The following is a 25,625-nucleotide window of genomic DNA, read 5'->3' as shown; positions in this document are numbered from 1 at the left end:
CAGCACAGGCTGGCCCTGCAGAGATCTGGGGAGTGTGAGCCCAAAAGCAAATGTGATGAGGAGAGCAGCTGGGTCTGGGACTGGAAGCGTGGAGACCTGGTGGATCTAAGACAGGCACAGGGGGAGGGGGTGGCCTGGGGCTCAGCCACAGGGAGGCCCACTCCGAGGTCCATGCAGCTGCCTAGGGCTCTGCGTCTGGCCCTGGCATTTTAGCACATCAGCACAGGAGACGGCAGATGGCTGTCCACAGCAGAGTCACTCTGTCCTGATGGACAGAGAGGTCCATCTGTGCAGAGGGCCTGACTGGACCCCCAGGCTGGAGCCGGCTCAGGCCTGGGTGTCACCCAGTGAGGTACAGAGTAATGTCACCCTGAGCCATAAAGAAGGAAAGCGGTGTGGCACCAACCCTAACCCACTCCAAGGTGGGGCCTAGGACTCCATCATCTCCTAGGGACAGAAGTGACCTTAAGGCTCACCCACCAGTGCACTTCAGGCTCTCCCCTTGGTGGGCAGCTGTCACCTGGGCACCATACTGCCACAGATCTTCCTGGTGACCCCAGCCAGTGACTGGGGTGAGGGGCCACACCTGCTGGGATAAGCAAGCTCTCTGATGACACCTGGCACCACCTGCAGGGCCCAGACTCCACTTCTGCACTCTGACCTTGCACTCCTGTCCTTTGGTAACCAGAGCTCCAACATTGAGTCTCGGGTGACCCCACACTCAGCTGAAACCAACAGCTGCCTCCCAGGAGCCCCTGGTCAGTGAAGTTTGCTAAGAACCTTCCAGAACCTGAGGCACAGGCACATCACCCGGGCAGCCCCTCACTTACACCATCCCTGCATGCCACTCCTACCGACAGGACAGTCTTGCAAGTGGCTAAGGGAGACACTCCAGCAGACACACAGCCTCGTTTCTGAGCCTCTGTCTCCCGTGGCTCTGGACGCAGCAGCACGAGCGGCTGTGACGGTGGCCACGGCACTGACTGGTGCCACACCCCGGCCGCTGGGCTCCACACCACGGGTGAGAAAGCAGCCAGATTACCCTGCCGCTTGGCTGGGCCGGTGGCTTTCTGCTCTGGTGGCCTCCCTGATGAGGGCTGGGCGTGGGAAGGCCAGGGAATTCCCGAGCCACTGACCTGGACGAGCTGCCTGCTGAATCTGCCTCAGAATGGGGCGTGGGGCGACGGGAGGAAAGACTCCCCTCGTGCCCCCCTTGAGGCTGCACTGGAGTCCTGAGCAGGAGTCCTGTCACAGACCTGTCGAAACGGCCTAAGCTGAGGTTCAGCGGAGACAGCTGTCACTCATGCATGACAAGCTGGGGAGTTACGACAGGGCGCAGGTCACCATCTGTGTTCCCCAGCCGCCTGCCCACGCTGTCACTGGGAGATCAACACATCTGACAGCCCAATGTCCCCCAGGCCACTGGGGTCCAGGGAGTGAGTGAACGGCAAGGCGCCAGCGGCTGCTGCTGCTCACGGCCGTGCAGCACGTGCGGCTGGGATGACCGCGTGACCCAAAGTGAGCGAGGGACTCTCAGTGCCTGCCGAGGATGTGGCAGGGCTGTTAGGAGTGCAGGGTGAGTCCCAGGTGGGTAACCAGAGACCCGCCGAGCTGCCTCAGGGTGCCCGTAACAGTGCAGCTCACAGGGCAATGTCCAAAACGGCTGCAACCAAGCCTCAGCCTGCATGCCATCTCCTTCCTTGGGGCCAGGGCAGGGAATCGTGGAAGGAACCAGAAGACACCGGCTCTCCCCCACCTCTCACTCTCCAGGACCCCAAAGCTGACCGCAAGCCCCCTGTCCTCTAAGTGTGGACACCCGGGTGCCTCATGCCGGCCCTGGGGAAAGCACAGAAATTCCTTCTGGACCTCCTGCTGCTGGGGCCGTGAAAGAGGGGGATACCTGCCCCCAGATCCTGGGACCCCCACTTCTGCTCCCTGTCCCTCTCTATCATGACCTGGAAGTAGCCCAGCTGCCCACACTGCTATTCTCAGCTCCACTGAGATGGCTCCGCTAGGAGCCTCCATAACTGTCCAACAGGAAGTGGCCATGCTGGACAGAGCCGGCCGGGGCTTTGGTGAAGGACGACACACCTGAGGCAGGGACTCTGACCCGCGCTTCCCAGGCCTGCTCACTGCTCTCCTGCCCACCGTACATGGCAGCCTATCAGGGGCTACGAGCCACAGTGGCCTGGCTGGGTGCCCAAGAGGCTCAGCCGAACTCACAGGCAAAGAGGAACTGGACTGTACGGTGCAGACAGTGAACACAGACTGGCCCGAGGGACTCCAGGCACGAAGTGCTCTGCAGACCCAGAGGATGCCCTGGCCTGCCATGTGCTTCTCAGGAGGTGGACACCGAGCCAACCTGGACCAGCCTCCAATTCTGCATGCAGACTCTAGGGAGACCTGCGACCCCCCCCCCCCCGCCCGCCAGCCTCGTCTTTGTGAACAAATGGCATCCCACAGCCACCACTCTGCACCCTGCTGCAGGCACAGGGCCACTACCCAGCCTAGGTGATGTCCGGCACCTTTCGGGCCTGTGTGATGGTCCAGAGCTTACCATGCCCACACATAGCACAAACACCTTCAACATGGTACTGCCCAGAAGAGCCCACCTGTGTTGACAGTGGCACCTTGCTTCCCCAGGTGGCCCTCAGAGCATACAGCCTGCTCCTGCCCTAGTCACGTCACGTTACACTGTCTGTAAATAGTGTTCTTTTTCACACTGTCCACTTCCCCACACAGGGCCTGGCAGAGACCCTCTGCCCACCCCGCAGGTCCCTGTGGCCGGTGACTTGTCTTCCTAGGCTATCCAAGTCATGGGGGTGAAACACGGGTGTGGCTGGCAAACACAGGGCACGATCAGCGGCTTGAGGCCCCACACTTCCCCCCCTCGTGGCTGGACCAGGGCTCTGCACTTAGGTGAGTCTTGCTCCCTAGGATCAGCCCCGTGAAGGGACTGTATCTGCCTGCCAGGCGTCTCCAGCACCTGAGGAGTGTGAAAGTCCTCGTCTGTAGTGGGGTGCACACACGCTTACTCCTGCCCCACTGAGGGCTTCTAAGCCCATGGCTCCCAGCTCCTTGTGGGCTGTGTCAGGCATGGAGGTTCTGCTGTGCCCTCAGGGTTCCCACATCCTCACTCTATTCCCACTGCCGAAGCTGGGCTGGGTGTACAGCAGCGAGGCCACCTGGGCTCCCAGGATCCTCTGTTGGCTCTGAACTCTGGCCGGAGGCCCTTTTGTTCTGAGAGGCTGGGTTACACTAGAGCTCACTCATGGACAACAGTGAGCCAGGGATGGCGGGGGCTGGAGAGATGATTAAAATGCAGCTCAATAAAACCACCAACCGAATAGCATGTCACTGCAGGGACCCCCCAGTGTGGCAGTGACAACTCTCAGTCATGGTACAGGAGCCAGGGCGGGACACTGAGCCTGCTGCCGGGTGGCTGGCTCCTGCTGGGGGTGAGGGGTGGCACCCCTAAAAAGCACCAGTCCTGAGGGGGACAGCAAAGCTGTCCCCAGTTGATCACCATGGTCACTTGTGGCTGGACATGCTCTGGTGTGACTGTCCCTACCCTCACCCAGGTGTGTACTGCACGCCCTCTGCGCAGACAACACAACCTTACGGGATCCCTGCCCACAGGCATCCTGTCCCTGCCGAGATGTCCCAACGTGGCCTCCAAACTCAGAACAAACCCAAACTTCTCAAGCAAGCAACGATGCCAAGTGGCCCACCACCCCCACTTTCCCTGGGCCTCCAGACTTGTCTGGAGATGGGGGTCCCACAGTGTGAACATGTGAACTGGCTGGGGTCCAGCAGCACAGCAGAGGCTACACTGCCCACCCCTGCTGATCTGATGGAGACTGAGCCTCTGGATGCTTGGCTCAGGCCCGGTTTGTCAGTCCCCATAGGTGGACTGTGCCGAACCATGGCACGTCAGCTAGCTGTGGCTACATGCACCCTTTCTCAAGGCCACCATGGTTTCCCAGGTCAGAAACACCTTTTACAAAATAACATAGCCCAGGCTGGCCTTGAACGTGGGGCGATCTTGCTGCCTCGGCCTTCTGAGTGTTGGGAGGACAGGGGTGCACTGGTACCCTAGCAGGGGAAGGCTGACTCGGGGCGTGTGAGGAGACACTTCTGCAGGTGCTCCAGACCACTAAGGGTTAAGCACAGAGCTCTGGCTGTGGCCTGGCCCATTTCTGCTGTGATTACCAGCACTGCGACAACATCCAGTTCATTAGGCAGCCACAGGGACCTGTGCACAGGACCATTAGGCCCCTGAGCAGACGCTGGAGTCATGATGCCCCTCCCGTGGCACTGTGCCTGTGACAACATCCACCTCACCCCCTCTTGTCCTGGATGGCATGGGGCAGCCCTGGGGACAGACAGTGGGCAGGGAGTGGCAGTGCCGTCCGTCTACTCCTCCTGCACCGCTTTGACTGGGTCCTTCCAGCTCTTGCCGTCTGCAGACCTCAGTGTGACCACAGTGAGCCAAAACCCTCTAGGGCAGCCTAGAACACCCAACATCCCTCGACATGGACACTCCTGGAGCCCCATTTTGTTCATGGGGAAATTGAGGCACAAGGTGGCAATGCCCAGGACACACAATGTGGGAGTGTCCAGGGTCTGCATCCTCCATCTACTACGCACTCAACCTACTGAGGAGTCAGGGGCCCATCGGCAGGTCCCTCCCCAACCAGAGGCCCCAGTGACACTTGGGATCACTGTGGCCATGAGGGCTGTGGGAGCTTCTGGCATGGGGTGCAAGGCTAAGATACCCCACAGAGGACGCCAAGACCATGTACAGTGCTGGGGAGCCCATGCTAGGCCACCTTTTCAGATCCTTCCTCTCCCAATCATGGGCCAGTTGTGCCCTGCACAGGACCCTTGGTGCTCCCAGGGGCCTTCTGGGCACGTCCATGCTTAGAGACATGGCCAGGGATGCACGGTCTAGAAGACTGTGACAGGCAGCGAGGGGGAAACACATTTCACACAGCAATTTATAGCCAGCCCTGTGCACACAACTCTTCCGTGGCACAAATCAGGGGTCAGTGAGGCAGGGTGGCTGCAGCTAACCATGCATCAGCATGGAAGATGCCGTCACCGACAGCAGGGGAGCATGGTCGTCCGCTCTCACCTGGTCATTAAGCTCAGTGCTCCCTACCCAGTGACTGCGGCTGCCAGCTCACCCCAAGGGCATGGTGACACGGCACCAAAAGGCCTCCAGACTGTGACCCCCAACTCTGCAGAAGACCCCTCAACTCCCTGTCTACCTCCCAGGCGTGCCAAGCATTCCTGTGGAGGGGGCAGCCAGGGCCAGGCTCTTGACCACATCCCTTGTCTCATGCATCCCAGCTAAGCCTGCTGGAACCACGGCAAGTCCCGGATGAGAAGAGCCCCTCCCCTGAAGTATGCAGGCCAGGGCTGGTGCGGCGGCCAGAGAGGAGCTAGGAAAGAGAGGCTGTGCAGGGGGCATCCCCTCCCTGGAGAACCCTTTGGTCTCCTGCTCCTGACCTAGCAATGGAGAGGTTGCTCCAGCCTGCCAGGCTGGCAACGTGGGCAGGCAGACTGTGCCACAGACCAGCACAGGTCACCAGGACTGGAGAACTCTGAAGAGGAGTGCTGACCTGGAACACCCCCAGAAGCTCACCCTCCGACACACACACACACACACACACACACACACACACACACACACACACGTCTGTTGAACACGCTGGGAACCTGGAGGGCATGCTGGACATGGTGCCTGCTGTGCAGCACTGGCAAAGTTGCTTGGCCTCTCTGTTCCTGTCTGTCAGCCCAGGGTGAACATCCCATAGAGGCTGCTAGCTTCATGGAGCCAAGAACAGGCCATTTCTACGGGGAGCACATGGAAGTGCCTGAGACTTCGTGGGCACTCACCCCAGCCCTACCAGGTACTGGCAGCCTGCCCCAAGCTCATTCAAGGTTCTTGCTGTACACGTGGAGGGCAACGTGATCCAGCTGGGTTACTGAACTTTCTGGATTCTCAGCTTTGTTTCATTTTTGCTTCTGAGACAGGGTCATGCTCTTTAGCTCAGGATGTGACCAAGCTCAGGGCAATCCTCCTGCCTTAGCTTCCTGGGTGCTGGGACTCCATGTATGTATCAGGCAAAGCTCAGAAACTTCTCTGTAAGGATGATGCTACCAAGGCAGAAGAGACCTTGAGGGATTTACACCCAACACAGGCCTGTGAGGTTTCATATAAGCCTCTCATGTAGGCCAGGCTAGCCTCAAACTCACTATGTAACGGGAGACAGCCTTGAACTCCTGATCCTCCTGCAGCTACCCCGGGTGCTGGGTGGCAGGTGTGCCCCACACCTGCTCTCTGGTACAGGGACAGAACCAGGGCCTTGTGTGTGCCCGGTGAGTTTCTGCCCCATGACACGTGGAACATCTGTTTGACTTTTAACCCTCACCTCAAAACCAAACCAACAAACCCGCTGCCAACAGCTGGTGCCACATAGAACAGAAGAGGCTCTGCCGCGGTGCCCACCAAACCCAAGGCCATGCCCAACCGCCCTGCGGTCACCATGGAGGAAAGCCACAAGAAGACGCAGGCAGAGAGAAGCTGGCTCGCGCTTTGCAGCTGACCCCATCTCCCCACAGAGCCAGTTCCTACCAAACTGAGAGAAGGAAGGCCCTGCCCTGTCCCACACAGAAGCGGGAGCTGAGGCTCATGGCCAAGGCCCTGCTCTTTAAGCCGGATCACTGGGTCACCTCTCCACACCACTGAAGTTGGGACACGCCCCATGAGAGAGCTCATTTGATGGCTGGGTAGTAGTCCCTGAGCACCTTTGCTGGGGAGGCCCTGGTCGGTCCTGTTTGTGAGACCACACTGCACCTGTCCCAAGACAGAATGGCCAAGGCCACAGGTGAGAGGAAGCATGACTTGTGAGGTGGCCTTCTGCCATGAAGGGTTCATGAGTTGCTGCAGCTGACCCAAGGCCTCTGGGGTCTGTGCCCCAGATCCCCCAATACCAGGCTTCTCCCCGTCCTCAGGATAAGCTTGAGCCTTCTACCAAGTCTCAGCTCACATGTGCACAATCTAGAAAATTGTTCACTTGGGGAACATAGCTGTGCTTAGCCCATGAACAGCCTGCATGCCTCCACCCAGTCCACATAGGAGTGGTGGGCGGCCTCCACCCAGTCCACATAGGAGTGGTGGGCGGCCTCCACCCAGTCCACACTGGAGTGGTGGGCGGCCTCCACCCAGTCCACATAGGAGTGGTGGGCGGCCTCCACCCAGTCCACACAGGAGTGGTGGGCGGCCTCCACCCAGTCCACACAGGAGTGGTGGGCGGCCTCCACCCAGTCCACACTGGAGTGGTGGGCGGCCTCCACCCAGTCCACACTGGAGTGGTGGGGCGCAGGAATCTGGGGCTACTCTGGGGCTGTGACTGGAAGATCTCCTCGGGCCACCAGAGTGTTGCTTCCAGCCATGGACGCAGACTGTACTCAATGAACAACTCTAAAACACTCACAGACCTACAGGACCCTCAGTCATGTCTAGCCTCAGAACACACCATCACCCCATCAGGGAGCCCTGTCCCTTCCTCAGCCCTGGCACCCCCACTTCCGCCTTCCCACCTTTGAATCCCCCGTGGGGGTGGTCTCCAGCAGAGTCCACACCACGAGGCTTCCGTGTGACTGAGCATGACAGCTGAGAAAGAACTCCACAGGGCAGTGGGTCAGCGGGCGGCCCCCTACACACGGCTTGCAGGGGCGGGCGTCTCTGCCCTCCCCTCCCCACTATCTGCCTTGGCACCTTTTTGACAGCCACACTTGCTGGCGTGGCTCAGCTGGCTGGAGGCGAGCCGACAGAGGTGTCCCCACCCCATCTTCATGATGTCAGTGGTCCTTTCCCTGTGCCTAGCCCCTCCCTTCCTGGGGAGTCCTACACTGTCCCCGGGGACTTGGTGGCCTCCGTACTGACTGGTTCCTCCCAGAGGCTGGCCTACAGCTCCAGTGAGTGTGAGCACTGTCTCCCACTGCAGAGCCCGAGGGCTGCCCATTCTCCGGGCTGGGACCCTCAGTGCCCCTCTTATGAAGGGAGAGGCGTGCGGATGCGCACAGGGCTGGGCAGGGTTGAAGTCTCAGGAACGCAGCCAGCAAGCGCCTTCCTGGGAGACTCAGAGGGGCTGCCAGGCTGCAGAGAGGACCTGGTTTGGCACTACAAGGACCGGTGAATGACTCCCATGCTGGTGGCTCCTGTGCCTTTGGGACACACAAGTGGAGCTCCAGTGCCTACCACGGACCATGTGTTCCCCTCTACACCCTCCAGCTATTAAAAATGCAAAGTGGTACCTGCCCTGCTGCTGGGCAGAAGAGGGAGGAAGGCAGCTTGCCTGCAGCTTCCCACTGCCACTGTGCATGTGGGAGAGCAGGTGAGGTCCCGGGGAATAGGGATAAACCACAAAGTGCATGCAGGCTGGAGGTGGGGAGCGGGCGATGGCCACCATGTGGGAACAGCTGGGCCGGAGGTGGCGGTGGAGGGAGACAGGAGAGACAGGCACTTGCCTGCCCAGGTGCCTTGGGACTCAGACCCTGTCTTGCCTTGCCTGGCTTGGCACCCCTCACAGCCTCTGTCCACACTGGCTGAGGAGCAGCAGTCCTGGTTCCCAGTCCCCGCCATGAGACCCAAGAGTCCTCCTTACTGGTGGGCACCGACACTCGAGGGCTGCCTTGGCAGCTGGGTGTGCCCGGAGGGTGTTGTGCTTGCCACCCTGCCCTGTCCCTGGCTGGTCTGTGGTGCCGCAGGCCACTTGTTCCCTAATTTCACGCTACGCCGCCTGACAATGTGAGCATGGCGCCACTGCGGACAGCACTCTCCAAATGTTGCTTGTTGGTGAACACATGGCTGCGCCTGGAATTGCTTTTACTATCTGGGCAGCTCCTGTTGTGACTGCGGCTGAGACAGTCCCACAAGCACAGGCCCCGCCATCACAGCCCCGTCTGCCCCAGGTGCAGGTGACCTCAGCTGCCATCCCACCAGCCCTGACCATTTAAGGTGTCTAACCAATCAACACAGGACACAGGCCCCAATCCTGGGTCATGCCACCTCCCCCCAGACTTAGTGTTTCATGAAGACTGAAGATGTGCTCCAGCGACCCTGGAGCACATCACCAGGTCCATGCCACGTTCTTATCTTAGGGAGCACTGCCCAGAGCTCAGATCCTGGCTTCATGACCAGCCACAAAAGGCGACAACTGCCCCACAAGGCAGAGTGAGGGCAGCAAGCAGGGGAAGATGGGGAGATGGCCCAGTGGGCGAAGCAGCTGTTGGCCTGACTTCTCATCCTCAGAACCACATAAAGTCGGATGTACCGGTGCATGCCAGTGAGATGGGAAACCCATAGGGCGTACAAAAAGCCATGGCCAGGAGACCCTGCCTCACATAGGAAGATGACAGACGGTGGAATACATGTGCACACACATGTACAAGAAAAGCAGCAACACAGATAAAAGCTAAATGATGGCTCAGTCCCGGGTATGGGGGCATCCTGTGATCCTACCACTAGGGAGGATGAGGCAGGACCAGGCCAGACCATGTTTGATGTCTCAAAATCCAAAACAAACTAATAAACAACTTGGCTCAACAATGAAGGCCAGCTTGCCAAAGCATCACTGCCCAGAGAAATGGTCCCTGCAGAGCACTAAGAAATGAAAAACCAAGCCAAGCAGTCGTGGTGCACCCCTTTAACCAGCACTCTGAGTTTGAGGCCAGCCTGGTCTACAGAGAGTTCCCGGGCAGCCAGGGTACACAGAGAAACCCTGTCTCAAAAAAACAAAACAAGAAGGGGAGGAAGAGGAAGAGGAGTAGGAAGGAAGGAAGGAAGGAAGGAAGGAAGGAGGGAGGGAGGGAGGGAGGGAGGGAGAAAGGGAGGGAGGGAGAGAAAGAGAGAGAGAGAGAGAGAGAGAGAGAGAGAGAGAGAGAGAGAGAGAGAGAGAGAGAGAGAGAAGAAACGAAAAAGCCAAAGGCCGGGTTCCTTGAAAAAGACAGACCCCCAAACACCAGCCCCTTGAACACTGCCAGCAGCTGGGCTGCACCCGCGTGAGTACAGGGCTGCTCCCCCCCACCCACCAAACGCGCTGCACCTACCTGTGTGGCCACTTTGCCATAGTCAATCCAGCGTAGCGTGGCAAAGTTGGTGGACTCTGCACAGTTGAAGCCATGGTTGAAGCCCGCGTGGTAACCATAGGGGAAAGTGATCATGAACTCCCCAGCTTCCTGGGTGATCTACGGAGAAGAGGGATGGACTCAGTGGGCGAGGCTGGCTCGAGGGTGGCCCACAGCCGCTGGAGCCCTGTGATGAACTTGTGGATCAGCAATGGCACAGAGCTCAGGAACCTGTGGGACCCTGCCACCTGCCAGGCTTAGAGAGTGTGGGTTTAGGGCTGGCGAAATGCTCAGTGTTAAAAGCGTTTGCTGCCTGCCCGGCCGGACAACCTGGCTTCAGTCCCCAGGTCTCGCACTCATGCCTGATTTCTATGGGTTATCTATCCTCAGACCTCAGCATGCATGCTACAGCACTCACACCCACAAAATACATAAAGTTTTGTAAAATGAGAGAGCTGGGCATGGTGGTGCCCACCTTTAAACCAGCACTCAGGGGCAGGCAGATCTCTGCGAGTTCCAGGCTAGTCTGGTCTACACAGTGAGGCACTGACTGTCTCAAACAAGCAACCACAGAGCAAAGCTGTTATGGTGGAACATGTCCATCATTCCAGCCCTTGGGGGCTGAGACAGCAGAGTCACCTAGTTTGAGACTAGGCTGGTCTTCATGAAAAGACCTGGTTCCAGTCCTGGCCACCGAAGGACACAGGGCAAGCACCATGCTCCCCACTCTGCACTGTGGCCACCATGGCCTGGCCATCCCACCCAGCCCAAGAGACGTCGTTCACCAGAGTGTAGCACTGGGCCATTGACTGCCATAGCCTCAGCCACGCTCTCTGAGGCCAGGTCACAGCACACGCAAGCAGCGCGTCCTCTTGTGCACAGGGGGTGCCCTACAGGACATCACTGATGCAGATGGCTCTCCCTGAGGCAGGTGTGGACACAGCCCTTTGTTCCAGGGACAGCACTCTGGAACACCTGCCAACCTGCAGACCTCCGTCCCTCAGACGAGGCTGCATCACAGCGCAGGAGAGACGGAGGACACACACTCCTCAGAGGAGGGACAGAGCCTCATCTGTGATGGGGAAACTGAGGTTCCAGGAGGAAGAGGGTGTCTCTTGGAGGTTGCTGGGTCCTCACTGTCCACTGTGCAGGCAGAAAGGTTTGAAGAGCACAGATGTCTAGGATTCTGAGCTTGACATGTGTCAACAAAGGAGGAAGATTCCAGAGCCCTGGAGAGGCCCTGCCACTCGGCCTGGCTCATTCTGCGACCCTGGTCACCCTGGCTCCTCGTCTCAAGCACACAGGAGATTCACTGGTTTCTGAGCCTCCACTGACGGCCCGGATGAATGGCACCACCCGGTTTGTCTGCCACAGTGGCTCACTGTGACAAGGACGGCCCCGAGATGGTGTCAGGTGTCTTCTCTCTGAGCACTCAAGTCACAAGGACACTACCTAACTCCCCACCCCCAACCCCTCACCCTGGGCGGCCGAGCTGTGTCCCCCAGAGGCCACCGAGTCCATGTCACTGGATTCCTCTTGGCAACTCTGGGGAGAGAGTGGACACTAGAGTGGGGGACTTAGAGCACCAGACACTCCTCAAAAAAACCATCAAAACCAACACGGCCCAGAGCGTAGTCTGCCCTGGAGAAGGCACCAATAGTTTTCTTTTCAAATAATTAATTGCGCCAATCAAGGGAAGTCAGCTACATTAAGTTATGTTTTAAAATTCCTGCCCAAGTGACAGCCCCTCATGGCAGAATGAAGGATGGCTGACTGTGACACAGGGGTGTCCCTCGGGGAATCTTAGCCGCTTCACCGTGAGCGCTAAGTGGGCGAGGGGAAGGGAGGTCTGGAGCAGCAGTGGTGGCACTGCTCACAGCTGGAGACCACTGCTCACAGCTGGAGACCACTGCTCACAGCTGGAGACCACTGCTACAGCTGGAGACCACTGCTCACAGCTGGAGACCACTGCTCACAGCTGGCCCTCTCCAGCTGTCCAGCATCCACGGTGCACACATGTGGGGAGCTGTAACATTTTGGGGCGCAGCATACCATACATGCTGAGGCCAACAGCAAGGATGCAGGTATGGGCAGACACCACGGCCACGAGAAAGTCCTGCTCAGGCAGGCGACAGAACCGGGCCCCTGGCACAGCCACTGTGTCCCGATGCCCTGGTCCCCTGGAGCTGCCTTCCCGCCACTGCTGTCACCAGAGCCCAGGGATAAATTAGCAGGCTTCAGATGATGGATGATTGTGCGGCAGAGTCACAGGAGCCAGGGCCGGCGCCAGTCAGGGAGAGAGCTGGAGACGCTTCAGCAGGACAGATTACAGAAATACACACTCTTAATTATTAACGAGCTGGCTATTGATCAGTTTTCCCTTCTAAGAGTAAATACCATTACAGACTCACAAGTGCAGTGTGCAGCTGCTCGTCTGCAGGGTGACAGGAATTCTGATGAGGGCACCCACAACTCGTGCAAGAGGACGCTCATCTCTCGCCTTTGCTCTGTCCTCAGATCCCATCCCAAGATGGGGCAGCTACCTTCTGATGCCAGACAAGGGCCTTCACCCACAAGCCTTTGGGGCAGGTCAGGCCCCAGACACCCAAACCAGCAGTGGGGGGGCATGGTTCTCAGTGTCGCAGCCTCTGGGGTCTGGAGGCCAGCCAGCTGCCTTGGGCTGGGCACGTGTGTGCCATCCATGGTGCTGCCCAGCACTGCCCCGGGGAAGGACCAGGCAGTCACTGTCCACAGGGTCCCTGTGCATGAAGCACCAGCCTGCAGAACATTCCCAAGCTGGCTGCAGACACTTCTCACTTCCACAAGCAACAACGCTGCCATCTGACATGGGATCTGTGCTTCTCAGAGCCAGAGCCGGGAGCAGCCTCCGGGCTGCACCAGCAGGAAGAACACAGCGGATGTTGCGGGTGCCTTGATTGAAATGTCAGGAGCAATTTCCAACATGCTGACGCCCTGTGTGGGCACGGAGCGAGGGGGTCTCATCACAGAACTAGCTCCTAGGCTGACAAATTGCTCTTCAAAGAGACCTTCAGAAACAGCTGTCCTGAGGGCCCTCTCAGCTCCCTGGTCCCCAGAGCACACCGGCTTATACTCCTCTGCTGACGCATGCCCAGTTGGGCTAGCCTTCCCTGCTGGGATGTGCACCAGGTTGCCCAAAGAAACCTGAGGCCCTAGGTTTGTAAACTTGTCGATCCAGGAGTAGGAAGCCCATTGCCAACTGTCCCCCAACAGCTGCCACAGGGCTGGCTCACCACCTGGGACATCCTCCGTTACAGCCCCCTCAGCGGCACACTGAATGGACTCAGTCTCCATGCTCAGGAACGACGAGCCACTCATTGCTAAGCAGGGCACCTGCACTCTGTGGCCAGCCACCCTGCTGGCTGTAAGCAGCTAACACTAGATGTGGCCTGGGCAGTGAGGGACCTGCACTTGGGCACAGGGCTCTGTGTGGTTTGGAGACAGCGAAGACCCTGCCAAACCCACACTTGTCCCATGCCCTCCCCCACTTCCCCTGCAGAAGAGCAAGAGGTCACCTGACAAGACCAGTTGGTCACCATTCTAGAACCTTCTCTGGGGCCTGTACATACCCGGCTGAAGGGGATGCCATACTTCTTCAGGATGATGGGCGAGATGAGTGTCATCTTGTGCCTCAAGAAAGCATCACAGCCCTGTGAGCTCCCAGGGAAGAAGCCTGGGGTAGAGGAGAGCAGTGTCAGAATGGGTATCAGTGTGGGGAGCAGGGGTTGTTGGCCTCATCCTAGGGAGTGGGCACTAAGCTGGGACCTCAGACAGGTCTCAGACCAGTGCCTCAGCCCCAGGCTCAGTGGAGTGGATCACAGCATGTCACTTGCCAGCACTGTGCAAGACAGAAGCAGCGGCCACGTAGGTGACTGCCCAGCAGACATCTTTCCAGCAAACTCTTCGGAGCGTCTACCCTGTTCACCAGGACACAGCATCCCAGCACCATATGGGTGGGCATGGCAGGCTCCAGGGATTAGCTCCTCCCTGGAGGGTACTGGAAGCTCAGAGGAACAAGGCTAAGACTCAAGGTCACCACCGAGAGACAACACAGGTGTAACAGTTGTGAGTGGCCTCTAGGTCCCAGCACCTCAGGAGCCCACAGAGGAGAAAGTTGAGGCCCCAGGATACAACTAACCTCAGGACAGGGAGCAGCCTGTGATCCCACTGGGGTCCCCTTGCTTCCCCATTTGCCTCAGAGCAGGGACGGCTGTCTCAAGGCTCAACCACGCCCTAGGGTCCCCGCCCTAGGGTCCCAACATGGATCCTGGCCTTGGACTCCTGGGGGTGAAATGCACAGTTCCCAGTGTGGAGGGAATGTGCCTTCAGAAGCCAAGGGTAGGCTGGGGCTCAGCCACACCCCGTCAGAACCAAGATGGGCAGTACAGGGAGAAACCAAGGCAGGGCACACCCAGCCCCTAGAGAGCTGCTCACCACACTGGCCTGCGCATCCTCAGAGCATGCCTGCACGCTATCACCCTACCACAGCAAGGGTCACAGAAGTCTGCTGTGGGCAAAGCAGAGGCTGAGGATAGAACTGGCCCACAGCCTCAGTCTGGGGAACTTTCCAGAATCCCACACAAACATGCACCCTAGCCTCCAGGCTAGCATGCCCCTGGTCGGTCTCTGATTCAAGAGCACATGTTCATGGGTGCGAGCGTGCGTGCGTTTGTGTGTGTGTGTGCGTGCGTGCTCACAGACACGTGCACAGATGCATAGGGAGAGGGCTTGGAGGCCCTGGCTGCTGGCAGGAGGCTAAGCTGGAAGAGCAGGCTCTAGAGGGGATGAGGACGCATCCCCATCTTTCCTTCTTTGATGCTAAAAGCGCCTTGGTTAAAATTATGACTGCCGCTGCCAGCCGCATGTCCCCCTTTTAATGCACGGCTTAAGTGACTCTCATTAGGGCCCTAATAAAGGCTCGCATCTGAAGTGATTAGCGCCCCCACATTAGTGCTCTCCCGCGGGCGCTTCTCCCCGTAAGCCCATTTACGGCTCAGCTATTCATTTTCTGTGCTAACTGTGAGCCCACTCCAGCCGGCTCTGCCGTGGGTGGCATCAGTGGCGCATGCCCAAAGAAGGTCTCAGGGCTGCCAAGGCCAGAGCTGTGGGGGAGCTAGCTGCATGTGCCTCTTGCAGACACTGCTGGGTCATGCATCCTGCCTCCCTGTCCTGTCCCCAACCTACCACTCCCCTGAGCAGACTGCTCAGTCCTTTCTCTGGTTCCAGGCAGCTGCCCCACCCTGCTGGCTCTTTTCTTTAGGAGGCAGGGTCTCACTAAGTGGCCCAGGCTGGCCTGGAACTCACAGAGATCCACCTGCCTCAGCCTTCTGCATACTGGGATTAAAGGAGTGCGCCACCATGCCCTACAGGCCTGATGTTTGAAGCAGCCACTCAGGAGCCTCAGAACTGAAATTCTGCAGCTGGCTCTCCCTTCCCCCAGCTTCTGCACACACCTTCTGGGAAGGCAAGCTGCTACCTACATCCCCTGCAGGCACTGGAAATGGGGATGTGGCTACTGGGGTGGACGGAGGGCACTGAGATTCTGACCATTTATCATTCTGAGGTCGGCCTCACTTCTCCAGAGGAGGCCCCAGAGCAAGAAGCACCTGAGCCTGGCTCACTGAGCCACATCACATGCGGAGGAGACACTGTCATGTCGGCAGGGGCCAGGCAGGAACTGGGAGCAGAGGAACTAAGCAGCATCAGCTCGCTCACGACACTCCCCAGGACCTGTGGCGTCACTTCCAGGGCCAGAAGAGACTCTGCAGTTGGCCCAAGTGAAAGGCCCTGAGCCGGGAGCATCCTAGATCACCCTGGGCCCGGCATCCTCATGGCCCTCAGAGGGAGGCGGGGGTGGGGGGAGAGACAGAGAACATGGCAGATGCTGTACTGTTGGCACTGAACTAGGAAGAAGGGGTGGAGAGCTGGGGGGCGCGGGGCCTCTAGAATGGTGGGCTGCAGAACTCCCAGGACACGCTGCCATGTCTATGTCTATGGACTCTGGACTGTGGAGGTGCCGTCTAGGCTGTTTACAATGACCAAGGCTGTGGAGTGTGGGCACAGTGGGGCTGTGAGGCAGTGGCCAGCGCTGCCTCAGGGACCACACTCCAGTCCACACTGCGAACACTACAGTGGGGGATGTCTAGGGCTCCATCTGCAGCTGCGGGTTTCCAGCAGATGGGTCCTCCAGGACTCAGGTTAGCCTTCCTGAGGGGCTGCACAGCTGAGAATTTCCAGAAGCTCAGAGCTGCCACAGACCTGACTGCCCACCAAGGCCATCAGAAGGGCTGTGTGGCTAGCTAGTCCATCTCCGTCCTGACAGCCCTGGCGAGCAGAAGATGACACCAGTGTCAGGGCAGCTCTGGGGATGACAGAGGACAGACAGACCTTTCAGTAGTCAGGACTCGCACCTCTCAGTGTGTGTCTGAGGTTCCCACATATAGATTTACACCGGGTGAAGGGAATGGGTGAGCTGGGCATGGTGGCACGGGCCTGTCACCCCAGCATTTGGGAGGCTGAGGCCGGAGGATTTTGAGTTCAAGGACCAGCCTGGGCTACAAAGTGAGTTCAAGACCAGCCTGGGTAACTTAGCAAAACTCTGTCTCAAAAAGCCAACAAAAAGCTGGGTAGTAGTGGTGCACGCCTATAATCCCAGCACTCAGGAGGCAAAGGCAGGTGGATCTCTGTGAGTTCAAGGCCAGCCTGATCTATACAGTGAGTTCCAGGGCAGTCAAGGCTACACGGTGAAACCATCTGGAGAAACCAAAAACAAACAAAGCCAACAAAAGAAAAACCAACGTGGCTGGAAGTGGCTCAGCGGCAGCTCAAGGCCCTGGGTCCCCTCTTGTACCAGAGCATGGGGGAGAAAGGAACAGCTCAGTCTGGTGGCACACACGCTTGCCCCAGCATGTCCTAGATTCAGGCAGGAGGATGGAGAGTTCTCCACCAGTCTGGGCTACAAATCTACAGCCGGTATGAAGACCAGGCCTGGCTTGCTGCACCCCATCTGGGGATATGTCACTGGTGGGAGACTGAGCTGCACCCCACAGACCTCAGAGAGCCAGGCTAGGCCATGCTGTCACTCAGCACCACCAACAAGGTGACTCTGTCATGTCTTTCCCTGCACTTAGGAGCCCTGGAGTCAGGGTCACACACACACACACCCCCCCCCCAAACACATACAGTGTCTCTAGCCGGAACCTCTCTGCTGCCTAAGCCCTGGAGTCAGGAGATCCGGGTCATACTCCCGCCCCCCCCCCAAAACACATCCAGTATCTCTAGTCGGAACCTCTCTGCTGCCTGAGCCCTGGCTGCTTAGTTCCTTTCTGACAGTCAGTACCCAAAGCGTTGCCATCCATCACCCCAGGGAGAGGGCCCAGAGGGGTGACTGCAGGGTGGTCGTGTGAGATCCACCTGGATGGGCCACCTGCCTATCCATCTCTGTCCCCGTCCCATTGGGGCTCAGATACCTACCTATGGCCAGGCGCTCCAGGCGCTTGCCGTGCTCCGGTGGGATGGCGTACCTGTGAGAGAAGGGAGGCACATCAGAGCCGAGGACCTGTGGCCAGCGCAGTCCACACTCGGACGTCTAACAGACAGGGCCGTCACCACCAAACCGTAAGGCAGGGAGTCACACTGGAAAACGTCAAGGCCAGACACAGGCTGTGTCTTGGGACATGGTGGCTGTCACACTGGGGGAGCTCCTGGAGTGGAGCAGGAAGCCTGGGGTGTGGCTTGGCACCCTTCAGGGCTCAGACACAAGAGGATGCAGGAGCCGAGGCAGAGGAAGCCCACACAGCCCAGAACTGAGGAGTTTTCCAGTGAAATAAAGGTGGTGGGAGACTCAGCCACTGTCCTGCCACTGCATCTACAGAGGACACAGTAAGGAATTTTCAGGAACCCCCAGGACGCTGTCTGAGGAGACCTGAGCACGCTCGGCTGCAGGGTTACTCCAGAATTTCCATGTCTGGACAAGCTGAGGCCACGCTTCTGTCCAGGTCTCTTATCTCTCATGCAGCGATGCTGAGTTCCTCACAGCTCAAAGCACCGTGATTCTGGGAGCCATAGGGGTGGGGGCAGGCTTCTGGGAAGCCACCCGAGGCCTGGAAGGAACCAATTCCCAGCTCTGGCCACAATGATGAATGCGGCATCCCCAGTCCACAGTGCCTTCCACTTAATTAGTGCCTGTAATTAGGAGTTGTAAAGATAAGATTAATTGAATCTGGCGGCTGCTGGAAGTTTAATACATTGGAACACGCCTGGCGTTATCGGGAAGTGCAGCCTGCAGGCCGCTAGCCAGGGGTGCAGAAGGGCGGCCCTGGGAGACAAGCTTGTGGACGGGTGGCAGGGAGCAGCAGTGCTGGGAACCTCTATGCTTTGCTACAGTCAGATGAGGCCACAAAAACTGTGCCCAGCTGAAGGCCACAGCCAACAAACACCTTGACCCCCAAGCTGAGGCCAGGGGGAGGGTCCAATGCGAAACCTGGAAGAAGCTGCAGAAGTCAGGGCAGCCAGGCCCATCTTGAAGGACAGCTATGGGTGGCCACAGACAAGTGCAGAGTCAACCTTCCCATGGATCCTGTGGGGCTCCCAGAGTAAAGCCTCAGTGGCTCCATACCCACACCCACAAGAACCACGCCTAGGCTTGGGCCAGCTCTGTGCCGGGGCATCACTGACACTCAGGCTTGGCTTTGCAAAGGGCAGTCTAGGCTGGGAACCATGCACCACCCTGCCAAGGATCAGGAGCCACCTCAGCACCCTGACTCCATCTCAGAGCTGCAGCACAGGCAAGTGCCCCCAGCGCAAGGCCCAGCTCCCCACAGCATCAATATCCTATGCCCTAGCAGCTGGGACAGACAGCAGCAGCACATCTGCACAGACAGCACCCACACTGGTCCCGGGCAGCAGCCCCGTCGCAGACTGACCCAGGCTCTCTGGTGTGTCAGCTCCGGTCACTGCTTGCACGCCGCCCACCTTGGCACCCCCACCTCACCTCCGCTCTCCCACCTGCATCAATGCACACAAACATGTGCACACATCCACATGCCCCACGTGTCTCACTCCTGCTCCTCTAGGACCGACTGCCCTTGTCTCCACTAACAGCTGAGAAGCCTATACCTGCCTGGACAAGCCACCCTGGGGTGCCTCAGCATGGCAGAGAAGCTTCCAGCAGGCTGGGCTCTGTGGACACTGTGGGCTGCCCTGGGCTGTGTACTGGGTCCAGGAGGACCCTTCGGGGGCTAAAGGGAGCCTTCGAGTTGGACACTAAGCAGGCCATTAAAGCCCTAAGATTCTGAGGTTTAGCTGGCTCTTCCGAGGAGATGCATAGGTCAGAGACCTCATGTCAGGCGGGCTGCATCCTTCTCAACAGTTCCCATAGTCCCCTGGTACCTGCCTCCATGTTCTAAAGCCTTTGCTGTGCACAAAGTACTTCCAGGAGACCTGCAGCAGAGACAACCCTGTTCTGTGTCTCTAGCATGCGTTACGGACTTGGTTTCCCTGGCAACCGTACTGGGAGACTGCACTGGCCATCAGGAGACACCAGCTCTGTGCCTGTATATGGGGGGAGGGGGCTATACTGAGGGACCCCTGGGAAAGAGACTCAGGTACGAAGCAGAGGAGCAGCGCCTTCTGGGGGAGTGTGAGCTGCTCCCGATGCAGCCCTGAGAGGGGTATGCGCGTTGTGGCCATTCTCCCCTATTAGTGGTTCAGGACTATGCGAAAAGCCTGAGTAAGGGCAAGGGTGAGTTTGGAATGAAGGTTCTAGAAGGAAGCAAGAGCTGGTGTCTCCAGGAAGGACAGGATAGTTGACCTGGCTCCTTACCTTTAAGGCAAGTCCTGCCTCCCCTAAACCCTAAGCTGAACCCACAAACTCATGCCAGGGCATGAACGGTGACTCAGCCCTGTCTGCACCCACCATGGCCGACTCTGGAGTGACTGAGCCACGTGGGGAAGGTTGGCCTGGGGCAAACTGGAGCCCCAGGAGCCCCAGGTGCCTCAACATGAGGCCAGGGGAGGGGGAGTTATGAACTCTGTGCCAGGCTTATGGTGTCAAGGGGTGCTGAGCAGCCAGAGCCAGCTGGGGGACACATGGCAACGGGCCCTGAGGGTACAGTACAGGTTTCAAGTAAGTGCGGGATCTCGAGGCCCCAGGGTGCCATGGGTCTCCAGGCCTGTGGGTGGAACTGAGCAGCTGAGCCCTGGTGCTACAGGGTAAAGAGGCCTCAGCGGACACACTGCTCTCCCTTCCTGCCCTACTGCCTGCCTCCCGCCCACGGAGGAGGCCACTATTAATAGTGCAATTTCCGCGGTGTTCTGTTTATCCCCGGAAGGGCTGATGGATGTGAATAATTACCAGACTATAAAAGCCAGCGTATGTGCGGCTCTCTATCGCTCTAAATCATCAAACAAATAAAGCAAGAAACAGCGTTTCTGAATATAATTTTCCCCTCTAATGGCTCAGAATTATTATCAAGAACAACGAAAATAAATAAGCAAAAGCCTCCCCAGTTAAAAACTAAATGACTGTGTCAGAAAGGGACACTGTAGCCTGGTGGGGAGCAGACTCGCACGGAGACCCTCACCAGGGTGACAGTGAGCCATGGGCCATGCGTGCCAGCTGCTCTAATGTGCTCTGAGCCCTCTGGCCTTGGTGGCCTCTGTCTGGCTCCCACAGGTGAGGTACCTACCTCACCAGGCCTTTAGTCCCATCTGAGCCCCAAGTTCCCAGGCCCTGCTGGGGACCATCCTGCTCAGTCCCCACTGATGGCTCTGAACTGGGGACAGGAAGCCATCTGAGCTGAGCTCAGGGCCGTGGTGACAACACTGAGACCGTGTGCCAAGTGGTGGGCAATGAGGGTGCCCTGGGCAGTGCCCGCAGCTGAGGACGAGGGCGGTGACTCCATAGTGCCCGGGCAGCACCAGGCAGGACCTCCAGACAACAGCAACTCGTACAGACCCAGGAAGAGGGACAGGGTACTCATTCTGGCACAGAGGCCAGGCCACATGCCACATGAAGGCCCCTGGCACATGCATGCACACACGTATGCTCTCACCATAACCCTGGATGCCACTGTAGATTCAACGGCAGTGGCTCTCCAGGGCCCCAAGGGCTGACCTGTCATGGCCACCCTCAGACACAAAGCCCCCTGGGCTGAGAACAACAGGGCAGCTCCCGTTCTGGGGTTTGCCAGCCCAGCAGGATGGCTTTCCCTCCCCATGAGCCTGAAGCTGCCCGAGCCCCAAGGTGGCCCTCTGCTTGCACCATGAGACTCAAAGGCCAAAGACAGTGGAGACGTATCTGACGATCACTGATCTGCTGACCACATCCAGTCCTCCTTGGCCCCTGCACACAGTACCTTAGGATAGGTGTGGTGTCACCCCTGGGGGGGCTGTTTAAACATCTTGGCTCGGAGGATGAGGTCAGTGTGTCATCCACTGCAAACAGAACCTCAAATGGCCTGGGCCCATCAGAGAAGCAAGCACCAGGTCATAGGCCTCCCTTTGGAAAAAGCCGTGGCCCTGGCCACTGAAGATGTAGGGCCACCTGCCCACAGGCTGTGGCTGGGGAGAAGGCCAGGTGTTATCAACTGAGTTAGGGGCCCTGGCAGAGATTTCTTAGTGGAAGAGAAAGGAAGGACAAACAAAAACGATGCTGTCACAGGGATGTGTCAGGTAACAGGCCAGCCCCACAGCAGGGAATCGGCCAGAGAACCGACCCCCTGGGCTGCTAGAAAACTGCTCCGGACAAAAACCTGTACAAAACGCCAGGCCAGCCGGGCGTGATGATGCACTCTTTTAATCCCAGCACTCAGGAAGCAAGGTAGGTGGATCTCTGTGAGATCAAGGCCAGCCTGAGCTACAGAGTGAGATCTTAAAATGAAAGGAGAGACAGACAGACAGACAGACAGACAGAGAGACAGAGAGGCCAAACAAACCAAGCCACTCCACATAAAAGCCTTCGGACAGCCAGGACAGGTAGGACGGTGTTCCCAAGCGTTCCTGCTGTAGCAAAGGGCGACACTGAAGAAGTGATCAGGTGATCAGGAGGGGTGAGTGGCCCACAACAGACACCCCAGCAGCTCCACCCTGGAGGCACCGGCAAAGGGACCCAGCAGGAATGAGACAGCGCTCAGGGAGAGACAAGAGCAAAGGCCCAGAGCCAGCCGCACCCTCAGAGCCAGGCCAGGCCGCGGCACCTGCGCCCTGCCCACAGCAGAAGGGACTCCCAGAGCGCGGGGCTCACAGAGGGCAAACCAAGGCTGCCTGGAGTCCGAGGTCCCTGTCCTCTGTGTCCCTAGCAACAGGATGCAGACAAGAGTGGCAGACAACCCCTCCCCCGCCAGGGGCTTTGAGGCCTGTGGTCACACCAATGGCAAAAGTGAGAAAGGGTGACCCCCACCCTAGCCACAGCCAGGGACACCTTGGAGAGCAAGTACAGGGGACATCTTGGTGTGACTAAAGAGGTCACTGCAGCTGAGTCACACAAGGAGGGAACCCACAGGTCAGAGTAAAACCTGGACAGGTATTCAAGGTACCCTTGAACTCGGGCATCTGGGCACCCAAGGCACACTGGGAAACCCACTGTCATCCACCCGCTGCCCACCCTACAGAGGGACCTGAGGATCTGACACTGTCATCCACCCGCTGCCCACCCTACAGAGGGACCTGAGGATCTGACACTGTCATCCACCCGCTGCCCACCCTACAGAGGGGCCACAGAGGATCTGACACTGTCATCCACCCGCTGCCCACCCTACAGAGGGGCCACGGAGGATCTGACAGTCATCCACCCGCTGCCCACCCTACAGAGGGGCCACGGAGGATCTGACACACATGGGAAAGGTACATGGGGGCTGCAAGCAGCTCCATATGAAGAAACAGGCTTCTGTGTACCCAATTTGACCATTGCTACAAAAGGGGTTCAGTTCACCTGAGCTAAAAGGGGCTTCTAGCCAGGAACTGCCTGGCCTCGCTGGCACAAGTGAGCCCTGCCTATCTGCACCGGGGAACCCCATCTCTTACCGCCTGCCTGCCTGCCTGCGTGGGTGGTACAGACACAGACTGCAGTGAGGACAGCAGCAGCAGCAGAGCCGGAAGGTTCTCCCAGGGTGGAGACTATTGAGCTGCGGGCTTTATCTCTAATGGATCGTTTTCTGGGACAATAGGCGGTAGAATTTGGTGTCACACACCAGCAGTGTCAATGGCTTCTTGTAATGACATTTTTATTGAAACACACAGGGGATCAAGAGAGCTGGCTTGGAGAACACAGAGAACTGGAGACGGAACCAACCCCTCACAGGGAAGCTGGTGGTGTTGGGGGAACAGCATCTTGGTGGCCGGGGTGGGGGTGGGTGGATATCTGTGGCTGTCACAACTCCCTGGGGGCCCGGGGAGGAGGTGTGGGCACAGCCCGTTCATGTCCACCCATCTCAGTTAGCAGATGCGGCATGCTCAGCAGAGGTGTGGGACCCTACCCCAGCCCGGCGATTGTTTAGCACAGGACCAAGATCAACGCCTACACGGCCACCCGCGGCCCTGAGTTGGATGGCGCCTACCCCGCACTGCCAAAAGTCTGTGACTTGGTCACAGGAGACGGCTGGAGAGGCAGGTCCTGGTGACGGTGCAGAGCTGGCAAGGAGCCTGGGGCTGCAGGCACGGCATTTGGACTTGTGGCTGTGGGCACGCAGAAGCTTCCAATTCCCGTGTTCCACTGCCCCGGACCATGGCTTAAACAACCAGGAGCTCACGCAAAGACACAAGCCTGGACTCCACAGTCCACGCATGAACCTGCAGCACTGGTCTCCCAAGCCAGCCACGTGCTCAAACACTGACAACCGAGGATCAAGGGCAGGTCCTCTGGGAACCAGCGGGGTTGCTGCTCAGGAGGGAGAGGGCATGGGTGGAGACAACAGGCTGTATTCGGGGACACTCCTGTGACACTGTGGCTGGCGTAGTAGGCAGCATATGCACCAGGCCTCCCTGGGGTGAGCCCAGTGCAGACCCAAACTGGGGACATTGTGAGTGGCCCATCAAAAGGACTCCTCTCCCACGGCTCCCACTGCACATCCAGACACATTGCTCCACGGGGCTCCAGGTTCCTGCACTACAAGTGGCTGGAACACACATGGGTCAACTCTCCCCCAGTCCTCCACTCTCAATATCAGGGCAGGAAGCCACTGAGCAGGGCCATAACCCCATCAGAAGCCAAGGCCGTGGAAGGGGACACACTGCACCAGTGACTGACTTTTGAGCAGAGACAAGGCAGGCACTCTAACTCAAGCAGTGGTTGCTGTGGAAACCAGCTGCTGCGGGGGGGGGGGGGGACACACGACACGGACACAAGGCTCTTTCCACTGCAGGCTCCTACTTCAGAGCTACTCTGGATGACAGGACAGACCTCCTGAGTGGTGGCCAGATGGCTGGGGACACACCTAGCCAGTTCCAGATAGACTAGGGGCATCTAGCACACAGACCCTGTGGTCTCCTGCACTGAGGTTGTCATGTCATGGCGCTAAGCCTAAAGATGCTGAAATGATGCAGGGTCACCTGCTGCCACCAGACCCAACCAGAGACGCTGGGGACATGCTGGTCATGGCCACAGGCACTGGTGTCAAACAGGACAGGACCACACTTGTGACCATCTGTGGGTCCCAGAGCCTCCCGCATACTAGGGAACCTTCCTCGAAGGCACTCTGCACTGTAGGGACTCCTCACTCCTGACCCAACCTCCTCTTCCAGCAGTGCCCCCGTCTCCCACCTGTACCCTGGCGGGCGGGGGACAGGCCACAGACCCAGAGTAGGTGACATCAGACCTAGGGTGGCCCAACTGCCTCGTGCTAGTGAGTATGCTGACATTTACGCTAGACCACTCTGCAGGGCCCCGGTGGAGGGCAGGCTGGAGCGGGTTAAGGCTGTGGACCTGTCCAGGGGCCAGTGTCGGCTGCCTGCCCACCAGCAGTCCTGAGCTACGCTGGGCCACCAGGTGCTGGCCCACTAGCAGGGAAAGCAGCAGGACAAAAGCCCTTCTGAGCTTTCTCAGAAGCAAGGACAGTGTTTTCTGAGTGAGGCTCACAGCCAGGTGACGTCTCTCCACCTACAGCAGGGGTGAGGGTGGCAGGTCCTGTGCCACCTCTGCAGGGGCAGCCCAACCGTCATCAGCAAACCCTGATACAGCCCTGAAAAGGGGACTTCCCAGCAGGAAGGTGTGCCAGGCACTGCTCCCCCTGGCAGAGCCAACTCTCGCCGCAGGTGGAGACAAGACTGGCCTGTTTGTACAATGTTTGGAAGCGGCCCTTGCCAGGCCCTGCAGCCCAGGGACAGATGCACAGACCACAGGCTAACGGGGGGCAGCTCAACTCCTCAAAGCCAGGAAGGACGGCAGTGCCAAGTACAGAGGGTAAGGAGGATGCTGCAGAGCGCTCTAGTCCACAGCACACACGCCAGAG

The 25,625-nt window shown here is 58.5% G+C and overlaps 1 protein-coding gene across 4 annotated transcripts in view; it reads right to left on the bottom strand.

The window, feature by feature from the left end:
* Kdm4b (lysine demethylase 4B) overlaps positions 1–25,625 on the bottom strand; it is an 89,690-nt gene that overhangs the window by 23,140 nt on the left and 40,925 nt on the right. For all 4 annotated transcript variants that reach the window (XM_076558671.1, XM_076558672.1, XM_076558673.1 and 1 more), the window contains exons 7-9: positions 17,653–17,702; positions 13,749–13,852; positions 10,123–10,260 (exon numbers count right to left, since the gene is read on the bottom strand). In XM_076558671.1, coding sequence (XP_076414786.1) covers positions 10,123–10,260; positions 13,749–13,852; positions 17,653–17,702 — 292 coding nt within the window. The remainder of the gene's footprint in view (positions 1–10,122; positions 10,261–13,748; positions 13,853–17,652; positions 17,703–25,625) is intronic.

This window comes from Peromyscus maniculatus, chromosome 22 (assembly GCF_049852395.1).
Source record: "Peromyscus maniculatus bairdii isolate BWxNUB_F1_BW_parent chromosome 22, HU_Pman_BW_mat_3.1, whole genome shotgun sequence".
Taxonomy (NCBI): domain Eukaryota; kingdom Metazoa; phylum Chordata; class Mammalia; order Rodentia; family Cricetidae; genus Peromyscus; species Peromyscus maniculatus.
The sequence above is the reverse complement of the archived record's forward strand: the minus strand, read 5'-3'. Positions and strand labels throughout refer to the sequence as shown.